The 19,892-nt window shown below is 39.6% G+C and overlaps 1 protein-coding gene and 1 long non-coding RNA gene across 5 annotated transcripts in view; one reads left to right on the plus strand and one right to left on the minus strand.

The window, feature by feature from the left end:
- The first annotated feature begins 8,375 nt into the window (after positions 1 to 8,375).
- On the plus strand, positions 8,376 to 12,559 carry LOC116818316 (uncharacterized). Its single transcript, XR_004372138.2, has 2 exons — positions 8,376 to 8,614; positions 12,353 to 12,559. It is a non-coding gene; the product is annotated as an uncharacterized LOC116818316 (long non-coding RNA).
- Positions 12,560 to 16,914: 4,355 nt separating this feature from the next.
- FOXN2 (forkhead box N2) overlaps positions 16,915 to 19,892 on the minus strand; it is a 118,957-nt gene continuing 115,979 nt past the window's right edge. For all 4 annotated transcript variants that reach the window (XM_032769115.2, XM_032769108.2, XM_032769110.2 and 1 more), the window contains one exon: positions 16,915 to 19,818. In XM_032769115.2, the coding sequence (XP_032625006.1) occupies positions 19,301 to 19,818 (518 nt within the window). In that variant the 3' untranslated portion in view covers positions 16,915 to 19,300. The remainder of the gene's footprint in view (positions 19,819 to 19,892) is intronic.

Raw genomic sequence — 19,892 nt, forward strand, 5'->3', positions numbered from 1 at the left:
CATTAGCACCCTTGTTTATGCCTAATGTTTCTTTTCCTGGCACCTGTATTTCAACATTTCTTATTTCTGCTTAAAGGTACATACAACATTTCTTTAATCCTTTCTTATTTTTACAATATAATTAATTCTACTTTCACAATACATACATACAAATAGGGTGAACACACTCAGTAAATTATAAGCTTTGTAGTGATACCTTATAAGAGACCTTTTGCATAAAGCATATTCCAGTTACATTATATTCACATTGCAAATATATTTTCATAAAGCATATGGAATGCAACGTCACACTATGTATTCCATTAAGTCCCACTGGAATTTTTGCCTCAATAAAATTAATTTATTATGTAAAACCTTAGTCAAAATCTCCAGCAAGGCATAAAAATGAAAAAACTCTAATTTAAACATGCATTTTGTCCTATAAATTGTACAAGCTGCTTTTAGCATTAACACACTAGGGGGAGCCTTTTACCCAAGTCTGGCAATTTGATTTTCAGAACAGGAGGAGAAAATGTACAAGCACTTTAATAGGTAATTGGTTCAACCTGTTGGTAGCAACAGTAACTATTTATGATCGTGGGTGAGCTCATTTTACTACACTCAGGTCTCTAGATTTGAGACAAAGTAGATAATGCAAGTTAATAATTATGGAAAACTACATTCTCATTGAGGTGGTCAGTGCTTTCACAAAGCTTAGATTTAGGTTTCGGCACTGCTTTCCCTGAGCAACCTGCTAGCCTTTGATGTCAGTTGCATATATGTGGTAGTTTTCCTATAATATAATTAATAATAATAATTAGGACTGTCAATTAACTCAAAAATATTAGTTGTGATTATTCACAGTTTTAATCACTTTGTTAAACAATAGAATACCAGTTGAAATTTATTAAATATTTTTGGATATTTTTCTATATTTTAAAATATATTGATTTCAATTACTAACACAGAATACAAAGTGTACAGTGCTCATTTTATATTATTTTTATTACAAATATTTGCACTGTAAAAATGATAAAAAAGATATAGTATTTTTCAATTCAGCTCATACAAGTACTGTAGTGCAATCTCTGTCGTGAAAGTGCAACTTACAAATGTAGATTTTTTTGCTACATAACTGTACTCAAAACCAAAACAATGTAAAACTTTAGAGCCTACAAGTCCACTCAGTCCTACTTCTTGTTATTAGCAATTGCTAAACAACCAAGTTTGTGTTCCATTTACCAGGAGATAAGCTGTCCTCGTATTATTTACAGCACCAGAAAGGGAACAGGCATTGGCATGGCACTTTTGTTTGCCAGCATTCCCATGTATTACCATGCCAGAATATGCAAACATCTGTATGCCCCTTCAATAGATTTGGCCACCAATCCAGAGGGCATGCTCTATGCTGATGAGCCTTGTTAAAAAAAAAAACAAATTGCAGTTAAGTAAATTTGCAAGACGAGATGTCCTCAGGGGGAGAATTGTAGTGTTCTCCTGCTTCTACTTTATCCTCATTCTGCCACTATATCATGTTATAGCAGTCTCGATGATGACTGCGAGTTTGTTTAAGAACACGTTCAAAAACACAGAGATTGAAAAAAACACAAAGAAGGTAACCATGTGAGGACAACGAGTAACCTATTGTGGAAGGCGCAGCTAATATACGGCGCTTTCCACGAACAGGTTTAGAGTCGGAGAGATCTATGCCTTCCAAAATCTGAGAAGGATGAGATGTGGGAGCCCTGCTTTCAGAAGTCTTAAAATAGAGCAACCTCCAATGCAGAAACTACAGACCCCAAACCACAAAAAAGGAAATCAACTGTTTTGCTGTGGGCATCTGACTCAGAGATGAAGATGAACAGCTGCAGTCTGCACTGCTTGGACTGTATCGAGCAGAACCCGTCATCAGCATGGACACACGTATTCTGAACGGTAAATCCAAAGCAGAAGGGACATCGAAATCCTACGCATCGGGCAATAAATCATCTTGCGGCACCGCACAGCAATACAATGTGAATGCTGTCTCAATTTCAGGTGACATTGGTAAAATAAAGTGGCAACATTATTCTCGTCTGAAATGTAAAACACCTGTTGTCTGAGTGATGGCTGAAAGAAGAAGTAGGATTGAATTGACTTGTAGGCCTAAGTTTTACATTGCTTTATTTTGAATCAGTATTTTTGACATAATTCCTACATGTAAAATTCACTCATGATAAAGAGATACAACTACAGTACTTGGTAAGGTGAATTTGAAAAATACTAAGTTCTTTTGTTTTTACAGTGCAAATTTTGTACATAAACACAAATATATAAGTGATGCTGTGCACTTGGTAGTCCGTGTTGTAATCTGAATCATATATGAAAATGTAGAAAAACCAAAAATATTTAAAGAAATGGTATTTATTATTCTTTAACAGATGATTAATTGCATGATTAATTGCAATTTTTTTTAATTGCACGATGTGACAAAGGTTTCTCCTCTACTTGGTGGGGTCTTGTGCTATTGGCCGATTTTTTCACCTCAGTGATCGTCCCCCTTGTGGAACCCAACAGTCTGGTCAGCTCCTCCTGTGGTGATCAGGAGTTGGGAAGGTTGGGGGGAAACCCAGGCCCGCCCTCTACTCCGGTCCACCCAGGGCCGTGGAATCGCAGCGTCTATAGCGCCTCCTGTAACAGCTCATGACAGCTAACAACTCCCGGACTACTTCCCATGGCCTCTCCAAACACCTGCTTTATCACTCACCACCCTGGGTGTCTGATAGTTTGTCTCACTCAATCCCTCAGCAGGACAGACCTCTCAACATCAGCTCCTTGCCCTTCTGCTCCAGCTATATTATTATATATATACACACACACACACACATCACACACACACACACACACACACACACACACACACACACACTCTCTCTCTCTCTCCTCTCTCTCTCTCTCTCGCCCGCCCCCTACCCCCCTTCTCTCCTGGGCTCTCCCTGCCTGGAGTGAGCCTTTTTAAACCCAGGTGCCCTGATTAGCCTGCCTTGATTGGCTGCAGGTGTTCTAATTAAAGTAGCTATCTCTACTGCCTTCTAGAAAGATCTTAATTGGCTCCAGGTGCCTTGATTAACCTGGAGCAACTGCCATTTGGTTACCAGCATACTAGGGATTTGTTTAGCCTGGGGCTAACATACCTGTTTCTCAGTAATTTACAGTAGCCATCTGGCCTTGCCCCATCACATATCCCCCGCCTCTGCTCAACACCATAGCCCTGTTAATGCAGGTAGGCCCTAACGTGCTTTATTAGCTTTACTAATTCATTGTATAATAACCAATCCTGCAATCAGAAAAACTTCAGATTCTATGTGTGACAGTATCCCTGGGGTGCAGCCTGGGACTGTGGGACCACTGTGTCCCCTTAACTCTCCAGACTTGGCTGTCTCTCACAATGCTTTGCTAGTGATAAGCAGAAAACCCCTCCGGGTGCTGCCATCACTCAGCACAACTGCATGTGGAGCCTCACACACAGCTAGATTGCATGAATGTTCCCAGAGCCACTCATGAAATGACACAGAGAAAGGCATCAGCCAAATCCCCTCAGCTCCCAGCCTGGCACCTCAGGAATATACCATCTTGCACTGTTCAAGACCCTTTCTTGAGCAATGCAAGTTTATTAATTAGTTCACCACTTCATCAATGGAAAGTGAACATACACCAGCCTTTGTAACATGAGCAGATTTATCAAGCACTTCAGGCAAACTGACTAGTAAAGATAAACAGTAAAACAAGTTTATAGATTACAAAAGATAGATTATAAATGACAGGCAAAAAGTCAGAATGGTTACTAAAATAAAATATAATCACACAGTCTAAACTGTAGCCCTTATCACACTAGACAGTATTTAGGTCAAACAATGTTCTCACCTCACTGGATCTTACAGTCCTTAATATACGTTTGTCTCTTAAACCTGGGCCAGTTTCCTCTGTTGAAATCAACAGTCTTTTGAGTGTCCTTATTGCTTGCAGGTGAGGGTAGAAGAAAAGGCAAAAGCGTAGGGCCATTGTGTTCTGTTTTTACCCTTAGTCCATGTGCTTGGAGAACACAAATCCAGGCATGTCTGGTGGGCATTGCTGAGTCACCAGGCAAGGCTGAGCAATCCCCCTGTTGTGGCCTTGTGCAAGTGAGTCACTGAATTGTAACTCCATTGCTGGACAAAGGAGAAATGTTATAAAAATTGATGTCTCCAATTCTGAAATTTTCTCTGATAGAGGGAAAATCTCACTGAAAACAAATATGGTTTTGTTAATAGAACATTCTTTTAACTGGCGCCAGCTATGGACCCCATTCTGCAAACTCCTGTGTGAATAATCTTTACTCATCTGGGTTATTTAGTTATGTCTTTTTGATATCATTCACAACATGGTAGGGTTTCCTAAGCACGAAAGTAGACATCTTATCTGTTCCAAGTTACTCACCATCCAAAGAGACAAATAAGCAAACACTGAGAGGGGAGGAGCAAAGGGTATAACAGATCTACAGTTGCATTAACAAAAAATATATATGTATTTTAAACAGCACATGTAAACTGTTCCCAGATTACTCTAGTTTGTCATTGTTAGCAAGTTTTCCATAGACACTCCCATGGTTTTCAAGTAGGGACTTGAATATGGAAAAGGTTGGGACCTTTTGGAGGAGCTCAAAGAGAGTGTTCCATAGAGCCTAGTGTGTAATAACAGAGATGTTTGCATGAGAAGGATGAGGCTTGTTTCGTTAAAGGAACATGGGACAGGAACAACATGGAATCAGAAAAGAGCAGATAAGTAAGGAGAGACAGAGTTATGTAGAACATTGAAATCGGTAACAAGAAATATGAACTTGACGCAATAGAAGAGGAGAAGCCAGTGTGGAGATAGAAGGGGGCAAGGGTAGCATTGCAATCCAGGGGGTTAAATAGGTAAGTATGCTTTTGTAGCTACAGGCTCAGTGTCATGGGAAACATGGCATCAAAACCAATGCAGTGTTGGGTTTGAGTCCTCACAATAGTAGTCTCAAAGCTGAGAAAATACTATTTTAAATACTTTTTAAGCAATCAGTTCAATCTCCATTAATTCCTTTGCGTATTTTTAAAGAAACAACTTCTGTATTTTTTTAAGAGTGCACAGCAATATGTATCTGATATTAAAGCTCATGACCATAGTTTTGGCACTGAACTCCAAAAGCTACATTATTTGAGCTTATGAACCAAAAGAGAGCACCTACATTTAGGTATGGAATAATTGGCCTAGAGAAAATAAGTTTAGTCATATTTGAGAGGTATTTTTCTCTGTTAAATGAAGGCCACCTCCAAGGAGCAGTTTTGTATTCATGTGAAAATACATTAAAGTTAACAAACTTGGGTGAAATAAAGGAATGCTTATTGGGAGTTAGTGGACAATTCCATCTTTTTTTTTTTTTTTTTTTTGAGCAATTGAGCAAATGTAGTGAGTATTAATTACAGCCTACTGATAATTACAATTACCCAGGATACAAAACTATATTTAAAATTTTCATGTGAATGATTTTAGATAAGAAGAGACTATTTAATCTTTAGCTTATTTATACTAAAATTAATTTAGGATTGAGAAGACACAATAACAATACTTAGAAATAATTAAATATTAATTTTATTACCAACGACCATTATTCATACCTAGTCATTGTTTTTAAAAATGTGATTCCTTAGAAATTGTGCTTCTGACCATTGGTGCAATGACAATAAAGAAGACAGGAAGGTTGCATAGTAAGATTTTGTCTTCTATTTGTATGTATAAATTTATTATTAAGGAAGTTGAAATTCCATACCAAAATCAATTTGGTAGTTTTTTTTAGAATACTTCCCAATGAGATGCTTAAAATTATTAATTGAAGAGCAATTCTACCAGAAATGGAGTTTGTTTCTACAGATGGAATTCTTAGGACAACCTCTAGAAGAACCAACCAGCAGAGATTAACAACCACAACAGAAATAATTTGCCCTGACAGTTCTAGGGTTAAATGCTTTAGAATTAGATCTTGCTGAAAGCTGAATCTTGTTGCCCAGCAACTGCTGCATGGGATGTTGCTGTCACTCACTAGATACTTCTCTGGGGAGTTAACATTATGTTCAGAGAAAACAGGTTATGATTGGGTTGAGGTGACCTCATGCTGCACAATGGAATCCTGATTTTTTTTAAGGTAGCACCTTATATAACAGAAATCAATGCCAAGATTGTGATATCTGTAGGTATAAGGAAATAATCTTTTCTCTTCCTTTTTTTTATTTTTATTTTTTTTTAATTTAAAGCATCACTCAAGCATTGCCTGCCTTTGGAAAGAGCTAACACTGAGAGGAGGCTGGGACAAAATATTTGAAAGAGTGGGTCATTTTGCAACTCTTCCACAGTCATCCTTAATAACTCAAGGGGTATTTTAAATCTTTTCAGTTTACCCATAACATAGCCTATAAAAGATGTATTTCTTACTCTTTGAGGTGGATTTCCAACGTGTTTGGAGGCTGCAACTTTCTGACTAGCAGTCAGAAGATCCATAGATGGAGATACAGAATCCAGATAGTTGAAACCTATTGCTGTTGGAAATAACACTGTTGGTGCAGATTTGAAGATGTAAAGCTATTAGGAGCCCATTGACACCTTTTATTAATAAGAAACACAAATTGAAGCTTTAATTTATTTTAATCCCTTTAAAAATTATGCTAAGGATTTATGGTGAGATTTTAAAGGTATTTATACATCCAAAGGTACAGATAAGCATCTAGCTGGATTTTAAAAAGCAGCCATGTGCCTAAATACCTTTAAAACTCTGGCCCTTAGTGTTTTCCCAAAACATGTTTACTTGGTATCAGCTTTTTATGAATGGATACATTCATTTTATGTATGTGATTTAACCTAGTATGTTGCTTATTTGATCTTTTGTCACAGTACTAGAGTATAAGTGCCAGATCATGCAAATATTTATGCATATGTTTAACTCTAAACATGGAAGCAGTCCCATTGAATGAGCGAGTGAGCTCAGATTACTCATGTCCTTCAAATTAAGCACATTTGTAAGTGTTTGCAGGGTTGAGGTCTAAAACAGTATGAGGAAGTTACCTTGTGCAGTAAAATGGTTCTTTGAGATGTGTGTCCCTATGGGTGCTCCACTGTAGCTGTATCTGCGCCCCTATGCCTTTAATTGGAGATTTTATATAGCAGGTTCCGTTCAGCCCACACATGTGCTTCTCCCCTCCCTCATGGTCTGCCTCAAGGCTATCTAGTGCTGTGTGAGCACACCGGTCTCAGTTCGTTCTCTACCGCAGAGTTCCATATTGAGAACTACAAAGTAGAGGGTAGAAGGGCAGGTCACAGAGCACCCATAGGGACACACATGTTGAAGAACCATTGTTACTGCACAAGATGAGTAACATCCTCTTCCTCTTCGAGTAGTGTCGCTATGGGTGCTTCACTGTAGGTGACTCCACAGCAGTATCCCCCATGGGGGCTGGAGCTTTGGAGTACAGTCTGTTATCACAGAGAGTACTGTGGAGCCTAAGATGGCATCAGAGGCCAAATCTCTGGTGATCACCTAGTCTTCTGCAAAAGTATGGGCAGAGGCCCTACTCGCTGTTCTGCAATTTTTGGAGATAGGGACTTCTTTAAGGAATGTGATTGCGGTAAAGACTGAGTTTGTGGAGTGTGTACAGACTGCAGATGGAAGCAACAGGCTGCGCCCCTGGTAACAGTGATTAATGCAACCAGAGACCCATTTGGATAATCTTTTGAGCCGATGGTGTGGAACATTTGGATCTTTCCTCAAATGAAAGGAAGAGTTTAGGAGACTTCCTAAAGTTTACTTGGATAGGAGTTGCAAGCGCTCTTCTAATGTCTAGCATATACAGAATTGCTTCCCTGTTGTCGTGATGTGGTTTTGGGGAAAAAACAGGAACGTGATTTGTTGATTCATATGAAAGATGGAGACTACTTTAGGGAGAAACTTGGGATGTGGCCTCAGTGTTACTTTGTCTTTTTAAAAGACCATGAATGGCAGGTGTGCCATCAAGGCTGCTATTTCTCCTACACATCTAGCTGAAGTGATGGCAATTGAAAATGCTGTCTTCGTGGACAGGTGGAAGAAAGCAAGTCACCCTGGGCTCTAAGGGCAGTCTAGTCAAGGCTCTGAGAACTAGATTAACATCTCATGTTAGAGTGCTTCTTCTCACATGCAGGAAGAGATTTTCAATGCCCTTAAGGTATTCATGCGTCAGTAGTTGAGCAAACTCCAAGTATTCATCTACAGGACAATGAAAGGCCATTATAGTTGCAAGATGTACCTTAAGAGAGCTCAGAGAGAGTTTTGACTTTTTAAGGCTAAAATGAGAGGAAGAGAGGACAATGTTGGGTTTATGTGGTTAGAATGACACCAACTTTGGAATTGCTTCTATTTCTGCGGGTAAATATGCTGAATAGTCAATTTTCGGCTGTGTAGCAACACATCTTTCACCTTGTCAAAGCATTCTTCCTCTAAGTCTTGGAACCAAGAAGGAGCCAACCCTGAAGGTGGAGGACCTGCATGTAAAAATGAAGACAGAAGGTGAGGAATGGGGCTGAAGAGAAACCATAGACTTAGTGCCATCTGTGCCAGGTAAGGAAACCGAACTTACCTTGGCCAGGAGGGGGCTATCAGAATAACTCTCACTTTGTCTCCTATTTTTGACATGACTTTGGATAGTGGAGGAATCAGGGGAAAGGTGTATTAAAGGTCCCTATCCCATGGGAGGTTAGTGCAGTCCCCAGGGACTGTTTCCCTAGGCCTGCTCTGGAGCAAAAGCAAGAACATTTCTTGTTCTGGTATGTAGCAAAGAGATCTATAGTCAGGGTTCCCCAAAAGTCCCAAAGCACCTCTGAGTTCAGTTCCCATTTGTGGTCATGAGAAAAGTTCTGACACCCTGTCTGTCACATTCTGTATCTCAGGTAGGTAGACAGCTGAGATGAGCATGTTTTGTTGGATGCAGTAATTCCAAAGTTTTAGTGCTTCTGTGCAAAGGGAGGCAGATCTGGTGCCCCCAGATGATTGATGTAAAACATAAAAGTTATTTTGTCCATCATGACCTTTGTGTTCTTGATGAATAGGAGAAAGTGTGCACAGGCATTCCTGATAGCTTTTAACTCCAACAGATTGATATGGAGGGCTGCTTCTGGGGGAGGCAGCTTGCCCTGAACCTTGACGTCTATCAGCATGAATGGAACACATGCTCAGACACTGGGTGAGTCTTTCCATCAGATCAGAGAGTTCTTTACAGTGGAAGGTATTGACAGTGGTTTGCTTAGCCTGTCCTTGTTCAGGGAATAGATAGATCTGAGCTACATCTGTAGACACCTAATGAACAACTGGGTGTGTGGGGTTACGGAGATGGATGCTGCCATATGCTGAGCAGCTGTAGGCAGGCCCTGGCCAATGTTTGTGGGCTGTCTTGGACTGTCTCTAGACTCATGAGGGTGATATATCTGTGCAGCGGGAGGAATGCTCTTGCTCACTTTGAGTCGAGTTCGGCTCCAATGAACTCCAGTCTCTGTACCGTAGTGCTTGTTGATTTCTGGGTACCGAGCTGCAGACCCAGTTGCGTAAAAATATGTCTGGTCATAGGGTGGTCACTATGGTGTCCTGGAATGTGAGCGCCATGTGGAGGCAGTTATTTAGGTTTGGGTAGACAATGCCTGATGTTTTCATGTGTGCTGCTATGCTGGAGAGAACCTTGGAGGATACCTTGGGTGTGGATGAGAAGCCAAATATGAGCACCTTGTACTGATAATGGTCCTGCCCAAAGGTAAATCCTAGGAATCTCCTGTGTGACAGTCATATCGAGATGTGGAAGTAGGCATCGTGTAGGTTTAGGTCCGAAAACCAATCTCATAGAATCATAGAATATCAGGGTTGGAAGGAACCGAAGGAGGTCATCTCGTACACCCCCCTGCTCAAAGCAGAACCAATCCCCAACTAAATCACCCCAGCCAGGGCTTTAACAAGCCTGACCCTAAAAACCTCTAAGGAAGGAGATTCCACCATCTCCCTAGGTAACCCATTCCAGTGCTTCACCTCCCTCCTAGTGAAAAAGTTTTTCCTAATATCCAACATAGAATTTCCCATCAATTGAAACATTATTCTTGTTCATCATCTGGTAACGAGATCAGTCTAGATCATTACCTATTTGGCAACTTTATTTAGGTAATTGAAAGCATTTATAAATCCTCATTCTTTCTCTTCTGCAGACTACAATCCCGTTTTTCAACCTTCCTCATAAGTCATGTTCTCACAGACACGCGCTAGATTCATTTTTAGTTGCCTCCACTGGACTCTTTCCATTTTTCCACATCCTATGCTTGATAGTATGGGTCCAAACTGGCACAGTACTACCAATGAGGCCTCCACAATGTCAATAGAGGGGAATGATCACGTCTCGGACTGCTGGAATGCCCTATTATACAGACCAAAATGCCATTGCCTTTTTTGGCAAAAAAGGCAAAAACAGTTGACAGATCATATCAGCTTCTTGTCACTGTACGACATGATCAATCCTTATCCTAAGCTGGCTTTCTGCTACGGAAAGTCTTAACTGCGTCCTAAACCATTCGGTCCTAGTCGTAGCAAGTGACCATGGGTGATATCATTACCATTCCTAGACTGAAGGACTTCTGCCTTGTCCTTGTTGAACACAATCCAAATTTCGTTGGGCCAATCCTCATACTTTGTCTAGGTCCTCTGTATGCTATATCGCCTACCTACTTCAGCATCTCCTCCAAGTTTAGTTTGTCAATCTGCAAACTTGCTTGAAGAATGTGCAGTCCACGCCATCCTCCAGATCATGTTTATGATAATGTTATTTGATGGAACAAAACTAGCGCCCAGGTAGACCATACCTCCCTGGGCACTCCACCTTGATACCATCTCCCAACTAGACATGGAGCCATTATCTACCATTGAGCATGACAATTTAACTAGGAGCATTTCTATCCACTTTCAGTCCATTCATCCAGCCCAGTATTTCTTTAATTTGCTGTGCAAGAATACTGTCAGAGACCATCAAAGCTTTGCTAAAGTCGAAGGAATAAAACATCCACTGCTTTCCCCTCATCTACGACCAGGTTATCTCCTTATAGAAGAAATTAGGTTAGTCAGGCATGATTGCCCTTGGTGAATCCATGCTGACTGGTTCCTGATACTTTCCTTCCTCTAAGTGCTTCAGAATTGATTCCTTGAGGCTCCATGATTTTTCCAGGGATGAGATGAGGCTGACTGGCCTGTAGTTCCCGGATCTCCTCCTTTTAAAGATGGGTCACTACATTACTTTTTTCAGTACCAGACCTCCTCGATCATCATGAGTTTTCAAAAGTAATGGCCATGGCTCTGCAATCACACTCGCCAATCCTTTAGCAGCCTTGGATGCATCGCATCCGCCCCATGGGATTTGTTGCTCATCAGCTTTTCTAAATAGTCCTGAACCACTTCTTTCTCCAAGAGGGCTGGTACCTCCTCCACATACTGTGCTGCCCAGTGAGGCAATCTGGAGGTGACCTTGTTCATGAAGATGAAACACTGTAAAAGCACAAAGATTCTGTGGCACGTTATGACTAACGAGTTTTTGGGGCATGAGTTTCAGGGGTGAATACACTCGTCGGATGCACTGAGTCATTAGCTTTTTGCCTCCCTCCTTCAGTAAGGGGCCCACACTTTCCTTGACTTTCTTCTTGTTGCTAACATACCTGAAGAAACCCTTCTTGTTACTCTTAACATCTCTTGCTAGCTGCAATTCCAAGTGTGATTTGGCCTTCCTGATATCACTCCTGCATGCCTGAGCAATATTTTTATACTCCTCCATGGTCATTTGTCCAATATTCCACTTCTTGTAAGTTTCTTTTTTGTGTTTAAGATCAGCAAGGATTTCACTGTTAAGCCAAGCTGGTCGCCTGCCATATTTACTATTCTTTCCACACATTGGGATAGTCTTTATCCTTTTCTCTAGAAGGTGGCACTGCTGCCTTGGAGCCTGAGCCCTTGGTGTCCTTAGGCGTTGTGGCAGAGCTTATAGTGGACGGACCCTGATGCTTCTGGGTATCGTGCTTCGGAGCACCAGTGCGATTGCTATTGAAGTGGCTGAGTGCACTGGAGAACCCTCTGACTGGCCAAAGACTCTGGTGGTTTGGGGACCTTTTTCTTGAGCCTTTATGGGGGAAATCTGCTGATTTTTTTCGTAATGCTACGGCCTTGGAAATTGAAGGATCTGGGGATGTGCATCCTGGAGAAAGTTCAGCACGATTGTCAGCTGGTGGCTGAAATGCACTCTCCATCAGGAATTTTAACTTCAGCTCCTGTTTTTTCCCCCAGACTTTGTCTTCAGCTGCTGGCAGAGGGTGCACTCTTGTGGGATGTGTCTCTCTCCCAGGCATCGGACATAGTGAGAATGTGTGTCTTCTACAGGAATTGCTTCCTTGCAGGAGAGGCACCTCGTGAAACTGGGGGAGTCAGGCATGCCCCTGGTGAGGCTATCAACCTCCAAAAGCGAGCAATGCAAAATAAAAGTCTGCTCTTCTTTTTTGTCTTCTTTCCTATTTATTTTTTTTAAACGGAGAAGACGAAAGTCTGGACTAGCTAGCATCTCTGTGGGAGTGATTCTCCCCGCTCCCTGAAAGGGCAGGAAACATATACGAAAAGTTATTTTTACCTTATTTTTATTCCCAATGGGGAAACAGAAATTCTAATTATTAAACGAAAAGACTGCAAATAACTACTACTTTTACTAATGATGCAGATAAGGGAGAACTGCTCACACCATTCAAGACCAAAGGTGGTCAAGAGGGAACTGGGGATGGTGTGCCCACGCAGCACTAGATAGCCTCAAGGCAGACCACAAAGGAGGGAGAGCATATGTGGGCCAAACAGACACTACTACCTAAAATCTCTGCTTAGAGGTGCAGAAAAACCTACAGTGGAGCACCCTAGGAACACTACTCAAAAGTACTAGATTCCAGGTTTGGATTCATTGTGTTAAGAAACTAATAAATCATCTAAGTGTTCCCTTTTCATGATAAATATTCAAAATCACACCTTGTATAATGGTTAAAAAGTTATGACTATTTAGACTTGAGCATAATCCACAGCTAAACCCATGGAAAAAGACCCTGGGAAATTTAAGAGTGAAGTTAAGGTTCTTTTCTACAATACCATTGAATGACAATTAGACACACACCACTAAAACTTCATATATAATTGTTGTTTCAACTAAGCTAATTAGACAATATAAGGAGTACTTTTATCAGCTATCAGATAACAACTAACAGGACAGCTCCACAAGCATTATTGGCAGTGGGATATTGTGTAATTTGTGATTTAGAGTCTGAACATCTCTCTTGGTTTACTAGATTAAATTAAAACTCACATTTATTGCAAATCATGCATTTAAAATATCAGAATAAAACATTTCTAAGACAGCAGAGCTTTAATTTCATTTGTGAGATTTAATAAATTACATAACAGGGAGAAAAATAGAAAACAGATAAACCACTGTCTGCAACAGGAAAAAAAATCCATCATTAAGTTCTGGCACTCCTGAGGTTTAGGGTGTCGATGGAATCTATGATGGGACTAGACCCTCATAACTCAGAGTATCTCATTAGGCTTTTAATTATAACATTGAGGCCTAGTCTACACTGGGGGGTGAGGGGGGCGAGTTAATTTGGTCTAAGTTACGCAACTTCAGCTTCTAAAATAGCATAGCTGAAGTTAATGTACTTAGAGCTACTTACCGTGGTGTCTTCACTGCAGTAGGTCGACTGCTGATGCTCCCCATTAACTCCGCTTACACTTCTTACTCCGGTGGCCTACTTAAGTCGACGGGAGAGCGCTCGGTGGTCGATTTATTGCACCTTCACTAGACACAATAAATCGACCCCCACTGGATCAATCGCTCTGGAGGTAAGTGTAGACAAAATGCACCATCAAGACTTCCATGATAGTGCTGAAGCACTTCACTTTTAAGCTCAGATCCTATCCTACTACAGTTTCTAAGAACAATTTTTTACATGATGTAACCCAAGTTTCTAGTTGATTTGCTTAATGAAAATTTCACATTAGCACAGTTCAAAATAAAACAATTCTAATAAAAAAGCAAGCTAGTCTCTTGTAGATTAAAGGGGGGAATATTAAAATGGAGTAAGTTATGTTAGTACATTAGCAACTTTGATTTCATCTTGTGGTATGAAGCACTGTCTTAGGATAAAGATGGAACATGCAGTAAGACATTCAATTAGGGAGAGGGAATAACACATTTCAGAGTTCAGGGCATGGATCAGTGGGGTTGAATGCATAGTTGAGAAGCTTGGTTATGAGTGCAGGCAACTCTTTGCGCCCCATTCTGCACCCCACCCTATTCACAAAACACACCCCTACTGTCAGGCAGAATAAGAGTCCATTTTTAATTTTAGTAACGAGTCAGAGCCCAAAGGAGTAAGCGGTTTGGGGCAGCAGGAAGGAGAAAAAGGAGTGAGCTACTGCATATTGCTTTGCACAAGGCCCTATGAAAAGTAAGGCATGCCAGAGTTTGAACATCATCATATTGAAACAAAAATTAGATAAAACTGGAAAAGTACCAAACAAAACAAAAATCACAAACCCAGAGAGGGATATCATTCAATGACCCTTGGAGAAACTGCATTGTTTTATTAAGCAATAATGTATCTTCCAAGCACTCAAAGGCAGCTCTGTGGCTAACTAGTTTAGCTGACTGGGTATATTGCATTATTTCATAATTATGTGGATCATCTGATTGCTACTATCTGCAAATATTTTTAAAATTAAGTAAATATTTGAACAAATACCTTGTGTATAAAAGCAAAACATACACCTCATGAGCAAGGCAAAGCAGTAGAGAAGGGAAAGGGATGAAGTGATACTCAGACATTGCAGAGACCAGTGACCTCAAAATAGTCTTACATTCCTGAATTTAGGGGTGAAATTCTGGTCTCAAAGTCAAATAGCAATATTCTCATAATCTTCAGTGGGGCCAGGATTTCTCTCCAGGAGTGGATTCTTCCATTTTATGAACTTAGAAAAAAATAGAGGGGGTGGGGCTCAAGATGTTGGCGTTAAGTCATGTCATTTTCATGTATAGTTCAGAATTGGTCCAATTATCAAGAAAGAGTTAGACAGACAGTGGATGTTTTGATGTGTTGACAGAGTTAACTTGTGGTACAACTTGTTTCCATATGAGAGTGACTTTCGTAACTAAACAGAGACCTAGACTGAATTACAAAGATTTTTTTTTAAATGGGCCAATCCTGTGAGGCAGTGACTTGAATGAGAGTAAAGGGCACGCAGCCCCTCACGAGAACAGGCTCTGTATCTCGGTGGAAAAATAGATAATACTGGACTGCTTCCCATTCTTAATGCTGTTTATTTGTATATAAGCCCCTTCAATCACATGCATGAAAAATGTGCAGAAATGAACAGTCACAAATGTTATAAAACAAAGTTTATTCTGCAATGTTTTATATTGAATTGCATCTCTTTGGTAAAAATAAACTTTATAAACATTTTAATTAACAGAGGTTAGAATACAAAAAACTAAACTTCTGTAAATTGTCTTTAAAATGGGTAAAGGACTGAATAGGGTGTGGGGGTGGGTTAGGATTGGTCATCTACTGGCAGAGTTATTCTAAATAAACCCAAGACATTTCTTATGCTACATTAAGCTAACCGGAGTATTTTAAAACAACTTCAGTTGCTTTGATCAGAAAGCATTCTTACAATTTCACTTTTAAATAAATAATAGTTACAAATGAATTGGCAATTATAAAATGTCCTAGATCACTATATGATGGCAACATAATACTTTAAATTATGCACTTAGTTTGAAGAAATGTACATTTATAAAACAGTCTTGATAATGGCACTGGCAGATGTGAAGAATGTGCTTTAAGATAATGGCAGGTGCAACATTTAAAATACTCTACTTTTTCTTTCAATAAATATTTTGACTACACCATTATTAACATGTATGAATGCTTTGCTTTAAACAAAGCTCTCACTATTTAGCCGAACAAAGAAGTTGAATGACTTGCAACTTCCATTTTTAAAGTTGGATTTTAAAACATTTGCTGTGATTTTCACAGAAGCAATAATTTAGTACTGGACTTTGAAAGACTGATTCAGCTTTTTACAGTATTCACATCAGTATTTAATAGGATAGCCTCCTTGGTAAACAGGTCTCACACACTTCTCCATTTTAATTAAGAATTGCAAGTGACATTAACACTTTCCCTTTTAACAGCTGCTAAAATATAGTTAAACTGACCATTTGGCATGAACTCTTTATATAATGTCACTGAAAAAGCAGTTAAAACACCCTTCAATTTATACTATATACACCATGGTCTAATTCAGACCCCAAGGCGTGTAAGTGAAAGGACATGAAACTATCTGAGGTGAATATAAAAGGAGGGTAATCCACAATAGAATACTTAGGGTGACATTCACGTCCTCTGCAGCGGGAGGTGTTGAGATCTGAGAAGCAAGAGATTGCAGGACACTCCCCCACAGCCCTTCTGTCTGCTGGAACAGAGCACTGAGATTAATACAGGGACATGCAGGAATGTGGTCAGTGGATGAGTAAAGTAAAGATCCATCTGCCTTTACACTTGGTGGGGAATGCAGCAATGACTGTAGCAATGGGTGCAAAGCAGTTGTATAAGTGTCCTGTGCCCTACCGCTGCTTGCTCAGAAGGAAGGATTCCAATCCCCCATATCTCCCAGTTCATTCATTTAGGTTTTATGTGAAAGGTGCAAATTGCACCCTTAACTTTTTGTTAATTACAGAATGATTTTATTGCTCTGTCTTTGCATCTGGAGACTAAAATGCATTATAAATCTATCTCCCAATTCTGACACCCTCGCTCATGCTGAGTAGCACAACTGATTCCAGTAGTACAATCAGGCCCCTATTTAGTATGGAATCTTTATTTTGAAAACATTGATTCTGTTGGGAAATAAAGGATACGATTTGAACAGGTTAACATTCTTACCAAGTCAAACTGCAAGAAAATGAGTATGAATACAATTTCCAGTATTTGAATATTTAGGGATTGATCCACTTTCCTTTAAGGTTAACAGAACGGCTGTGACTGACTTTATCTGGAGCTTAATACAACACTTCCATAGTGATGAATTTAAAAAAATTGAGATATACAAAACTTAAATGAATTTCAAAGGGATATTAATGATGCTTCTCCATAGTTGAATCATTATTTTTATATTGCTATAATAATAATTACTTTTACATTGCTATACTGAACATGTTTTATATCAAACTCTATTAAAAAGTATATTGGCAAACACTAGTGAAAGAAATGTCATGTACATCTCAGTGTTTAAGAAATCCCATGTTCGTAACTAAAATTAATGGGGTTTTTCATTTGTTTGTTTTTCAATTGTGAGAAAATTAATTTCACCCATTATCTGTTCAATAACAGGTCAGCTAATTCACTGCTCGAGATAGCTAAGAGAGATGCAAATGTCATGCAAAATGGAGCACATTTGTATACCATTTTTTCCTCAGTATAGGTGGATGGGATGGTGTATGCACAGTCACAGTGTCAGCGAAACAGATTTATTTTTTTTTCTTTTTACTTTTATGCTTAAAACTAAAAGTGGAGCCCTCTTAAAGCCACTGGATTTAAATACCAAAGAAATGCTATGTAGGTGCTTGAATATCTTGGGGCCTGATCCAAAGCCCATTAAGTCAATGGGAGTATCACCATTATCTTCAACAAGCACTGGAGCAGAACCTGAGAATAGGAGGCCTTCAGCAGCATGGCTGTATGAATATTTAAACTGAAAGGGATAATTATATGGGCAGGATCCATGGAGAAACTGACAGATAAGAAAACACCGAACTCTAAGAGCCTTGTATCAAAGTGGCCAGAAAAACATTATCCCATTAGTAACAGTTTAGCTTAACTTCTTTTTGTTGAATCCAGCAGTGTTCTGAACAACCAAACACTGGACACGGTTTCATATATGGGTATACAGTATTTGAGTCTAATTCTAAGCCATCTTGCCCAACACTTATTGAAAGCAGCAGCTTAACGTATGAGCTAAACAGATTCATGGCACATCACACTGCCTCTCAAACACAAGCAAAATGACCTCATAAGTTTTACACTATGCTGAAACATACTGAAGGCATTCTTATACTTTCAGTACTGTTAAACCTTTTCTAACATGTCTGCCTACCCATTTTTTTTGCACAAAATACTAAAAAAATTGCCACCATCTACATTAAGAGTTAAGCAGTAAAAAAATCCATTACACTCAATTACTATAACATTCTTGTCCGCAAGATGTTTGGGTTATAAAGATTATTATTGCAAAGGTGATGAATTTTAAAGAGTTTCACCCGCAAATATGAAGAGACCACCATGCGTCACAGTGTATGCCCTAAGAATGCCATGCTACTGGACATACACTGTAGTTCAAAGGAAGCTAAAATGGTACATACAGCATGAAGCAGAAGCACAGTAATCAGTACACTTAGACCAAAGTTACGGTAGCAGATATTAAAATGCACAAAGTGTATTTAGAAATTAATGTAATTAACTCAGTTTTCCTAATCTTAAAGGAAATTATTATATTATGCTTTTCTTAAACATGACCCAAAGTTCTTTCCAGCAGTCATTTACAATTTAGCCATCTAGAATCTCCACTTCATTTGTGGATTGAGACAGCAGTTTTTGAGTTTTTAACAAATATTTTTTACACATGAAAAACAAAACAAAAACAGCAAAAACCTTTAGCTAACAGCTACTGTGTATTCAATAGTTGGGGAAAATGGTAAGTGGCACATGTGCAGTGGCAGCTTCTCACTGTTTGCTACACCAGTGAAAGGGGTTGTGTCTTGGGGAGGGAGATGGGGAAATTGTGTCCCCTCACATAGGGTGAAATTCATTCCTATGTGGAGTAGGCCTGCACAGGGGTAAATTTTACCCATAACATACATCTGAACCTATGCATCGCTCTGTAAATGGTCAAATATTCAATCACTGGTCATCAAAAAGTATACAGTTAGGTTTTCACATGTCATGCATCTCTCCTAATCTGAAAAGATTAAATAAAACATTTTCTAAGCAATGATTTGAAAATAAAAGGCCAAACTATAATTAGCATCAAAAAATAAAAAACAAGTCCTCTTATGGCTTTGATCTTCCTTGTGAAGGGTAAAAGTAGAAGAGTATTGCCACACTTAAAAAAAATATATGTATATAGTCACACTAACAAGCATTACTATTTTTTCCTCTGCTTTTGACTTTGGGTCTTTGCAGTACTTATTAGGGAACCCAAACATGTGCTGATTCCAGCCAGGTGGAGCAGAGACCCAGCTGCCTCTTTCAGCTCCTCATCAATTTCTTGACATAATTCCTTGAGAGCTTTCTTGCTAGGCTGACTTTTGTCAGAGGTATCTACACAAGGTTGTGCTGCATAGCCACTGTCTCCAAGAGGGTCGTCTTCATAGTCAATGTCCGTATCCACTTCACTATGAAATCCTTCACTGCCATCGCTTCCCGCGTGGCTGGTCTTAGAGACAAATTCATACACCTCATCGACAGAGGACAAGGAAGACATGCTGGACCTAGATGCACAACACTGTGAAGCCATGCTGCTAGCACTGTAATTGTGATCCTCCTTTGGATCAGTATTAATGGCTGCAGAATGATTTTCTTGCAGGTTTATGGAACTGTGATGATTAAATGTACTGCCATAACTCCTCTTCTTGGGCATCTTGAGAGGTTTGGCCTTCTCACCTGTTGAAAGCAAAGATGTATAAGCAAGCAAAATAGCTCAAACTAAAATCTGTCATCCCAGTCTGTCAGACTGA

The sequence above is a fragment of the Chelonoidis abingdonii genome, chromosome 3, assembly GCF_003597395.2.
Source record: "Chelonoidis abingdonii isolate Lonesome George chromosome 3, CheloAbing_2.0, whole genome shotgun sequence".
Taxonomy (NCBI): Eukaryota; Metazoa; Chordata; order Testudines; family Testudinidae; genus Chelonoidis; species Chelonoidis abingdonii.